The sequence below is a fragment of the Sprattus sprattus genome (assembly GCF_963457725.1).
Source record: "Sprattus sprattus genome assembly, chromosome: 20".
NCBI classification, from domain to species: domain Eukaryota; kingdom Metazoa; phylum Chordata; class Actinopteri; order Clupeiformes; family Clupeidae; genus Sprattus; species Sprattus sprattus.
This window is the reverse complement of record NC_137918.1, coordinates 12,532,437-12,534,936: the sequence shown is the minus strand read 5'-3', so window position 1 is coordinate 12,534,936 and position 2,500 is coordinate 12,532,437. Positions and strand designations below refer to the sequence as shown.

General features: G+C 46.3%; 1 protein-coding gene across 1 annotated transcript in view; it reads left to right on the top strand.

Moving 5' to 3' along the window:
• Window positions 1-2,500, top strand: part of LOC308381826 (receptor-type tyrosine-protein phosphatase U-like) — a gene marked incomplete at both ends in the record, with an annotated part of 201,270 nt that overhangs the window by 117,434 nt on the left and 81,336 nt on the right. Inside the window, one exon of the mRNA XM_080859435.1 lies at window positions 1,359-1,474. Within this exon, the coding sequence (XP_080715561.1) occupies window positions 1,359-1,474 (116 nt within the window). The remainder of the gene's footprint in view (window positions 1-1,358; window positions 1,475-2,500) is intronic.

Here is a 2,500-nt window from a genome sequence, read left to right as displayed (position 1 = left end):
TCCTTTCTTCCCCCCAGCCCTTCATCTTATTTTTTTTTTCTTTTCCACCCAGCAGCGTTTAGTAGTTGCGCTGAACGGATACAGATTTAATTCTGTCCATTCAACCCATCGCATGGAGTTCTCTGCGAGATGGCGGACATTAAAGTATTTGTGTGTGCCTTATTATCGCCACTGTAAGCAAAGCTGGCGCAATTACCGAGCAGTGTGCCATTCACAGCGCCTCTGCAGCCTGCGGCGGCCATCATGCCACAAAAGGGCCACAATGAAGGCTGTCATTACACTTTGGGTTTCGGTGTTAGGAAATAAGTGTGTGTTTGTGTGGTTTTGAGTGTGTGTGTGTGTGTGTAAGAGAGAGAGAGCATGTGTATGTGGAGATCTGAGCGCAGTGCCAAGATTCATAGTGTGTTTTGTTGTGCTTTGTTCCTGATAAAAAAAGGATGATTATTGCTAGAGGGATATTGACGGAATAATGGCCGTCTACCCTTCCCTTCGCTTTCCCCCAGCTGGCATCAATCTGTGTGATGGAGGTAGCACCTAGCACACAGCGCCTATCACGCAGGACAGTCAAACGCCGTTGTCCATCCGCCTCTCCACGTGGATGAATAGATTTGTGCATACGGATTCCTCTACCCGCAATTCAGTTCATTCTCTGTGTGTGTGTGTGTGTGTGTATGTGTGTGTCTGTCTGTCTGTGTGTGTGTTTGTGTGTGTGTGTGTGTGTGTGTGGACAAGGACAAGTGACACAGTGGGGAGAAGTAGTGAGACGGACTCTCTGTGTCTCACAACAACAGATTGTATTGCCAACGACTCCGTGTGTGTTTTCCCAACACATCACAGTCAATCTGCCCCACTCCCCTGAGGCAGTGATCGTAGCATTGTCTGTCCATTATAGACTCGTGTTTGATGTGTTGTCTGTTTGTTGTGGGGAATGTGTTTTGCTTTGTTTAGTTTTAGTCGTTTGTCATTCTCCTGGGCTGGAACGTATTCACGTCGCTGTTAATGTTGTGTTTTCAAAGAGAGCTCATATATTTAAAAGCATTCTTGGTCATAGAGTTGAAGGACTACACTGGATATAAGCAACATTCCTCCTCTGTGTACAGAACTTTTTACCATACTTTTTGTATTGCTCGGTGACATTTATTATTACTATGGAACCTAATGAGGCCCATGCTTAACACATCGAATGCCCTGAATTATTGAACGCTTTTGGATCAATCAACGTCATATTGCTTCATCGGCGCCCCCTTGGGGTAATTGTCTTCCTATTCCAGGTTTGACACAGAGCACAGTGTCATCATTATGAGGAAGAAAAGCCCACTCTCCTGTGTCTTAACTCCTTCTCGTTCTTGTCCCTGCAGACAAGGTGCCTCGCTTCTCCAGGCAGGGAGACGAGGAGGTGAACGCCGGACAGAATGCCTCCTTCCAGTGCGTCGCCACGGGCAGAGCCATGGAGACCGACCCCTTCTACCTGGAGGTCAGTAAGAGACGCGTTCACTTATAATGGTCACCTAATGGAGAGGCTTGTACTTTATAGATTAAAACAGACTTTACCAGAATTTTTATGTCAACCTATCGGATGTGTTTTAGTCAGTGGTGTAGTCCAGGGTATACGCAGGTATGCGGAGTTTACCCACTTATTTTTCAGTCAGCATTGCGTAAACCCACTTCTCAAAACAGGGCGTTTATCCTGTGCTGTTTGAGCTGCTTAAAAAAAATTAAGAGTACACCCACTTCTCCAGTGACCACTACATCACTGATTAAGCCAATCACAATTGGCCTGTCACTCAATTGGGACTGCTCCTGAAAAAGAATGTGTTTAGTTTGTGATGCTGGCACCTGGTATACAAGAGATGCTGCCAGGTAGAGAAGGAGACTCTGCAGACACGCACTGCAGATGGCTCGCGGAACACCTTGGGTGACTGTCAAGCGGTGACACACAAGGTGGTATTTTTGGATGGTATTTTCAAGAGGTGGTGAGTGTGTGCCGTAGGTTTTAGTAAGAGGATGACAGAATGACAGAATCTAGGCAGGTTGGACCACACTCTGGCAGGGGGACTGCCAATGGAAGCTAGCCTTTTGGCTATAATTGGGTGCATTTACATTTTAATGTTTATTAATGTACACTGTCCCTCTTCATCAAATAAACAAACTGAAACTGAAACACACACATCCTCTCTGTAAATAATGTAATAATCCCATCAAAACCTGGGTATGGAGCCAGACTACCTCATATCTACTCCTGGGACTGAAAGAGAAGCAGGAAGAGAATCAGACCGGTGGATGTTATATCTCCACGTGATCCCATAAAACAACGCAGGGAAAATGCGTCGTGGCACATTTGTCGCTCCGTTAGTTTCCAAATGAGCCATCGTGCTCGGGGTTGCCATCAAACGACGGGAAAGGCAAACATCTCAGTGCAGAGTCGCTCGGTAGACTCGTTTTGTGTGGTGAATGCTAATGCTAGCGTAGCAGTAGCTGTCTGACTGCCTGACTGGCTGTG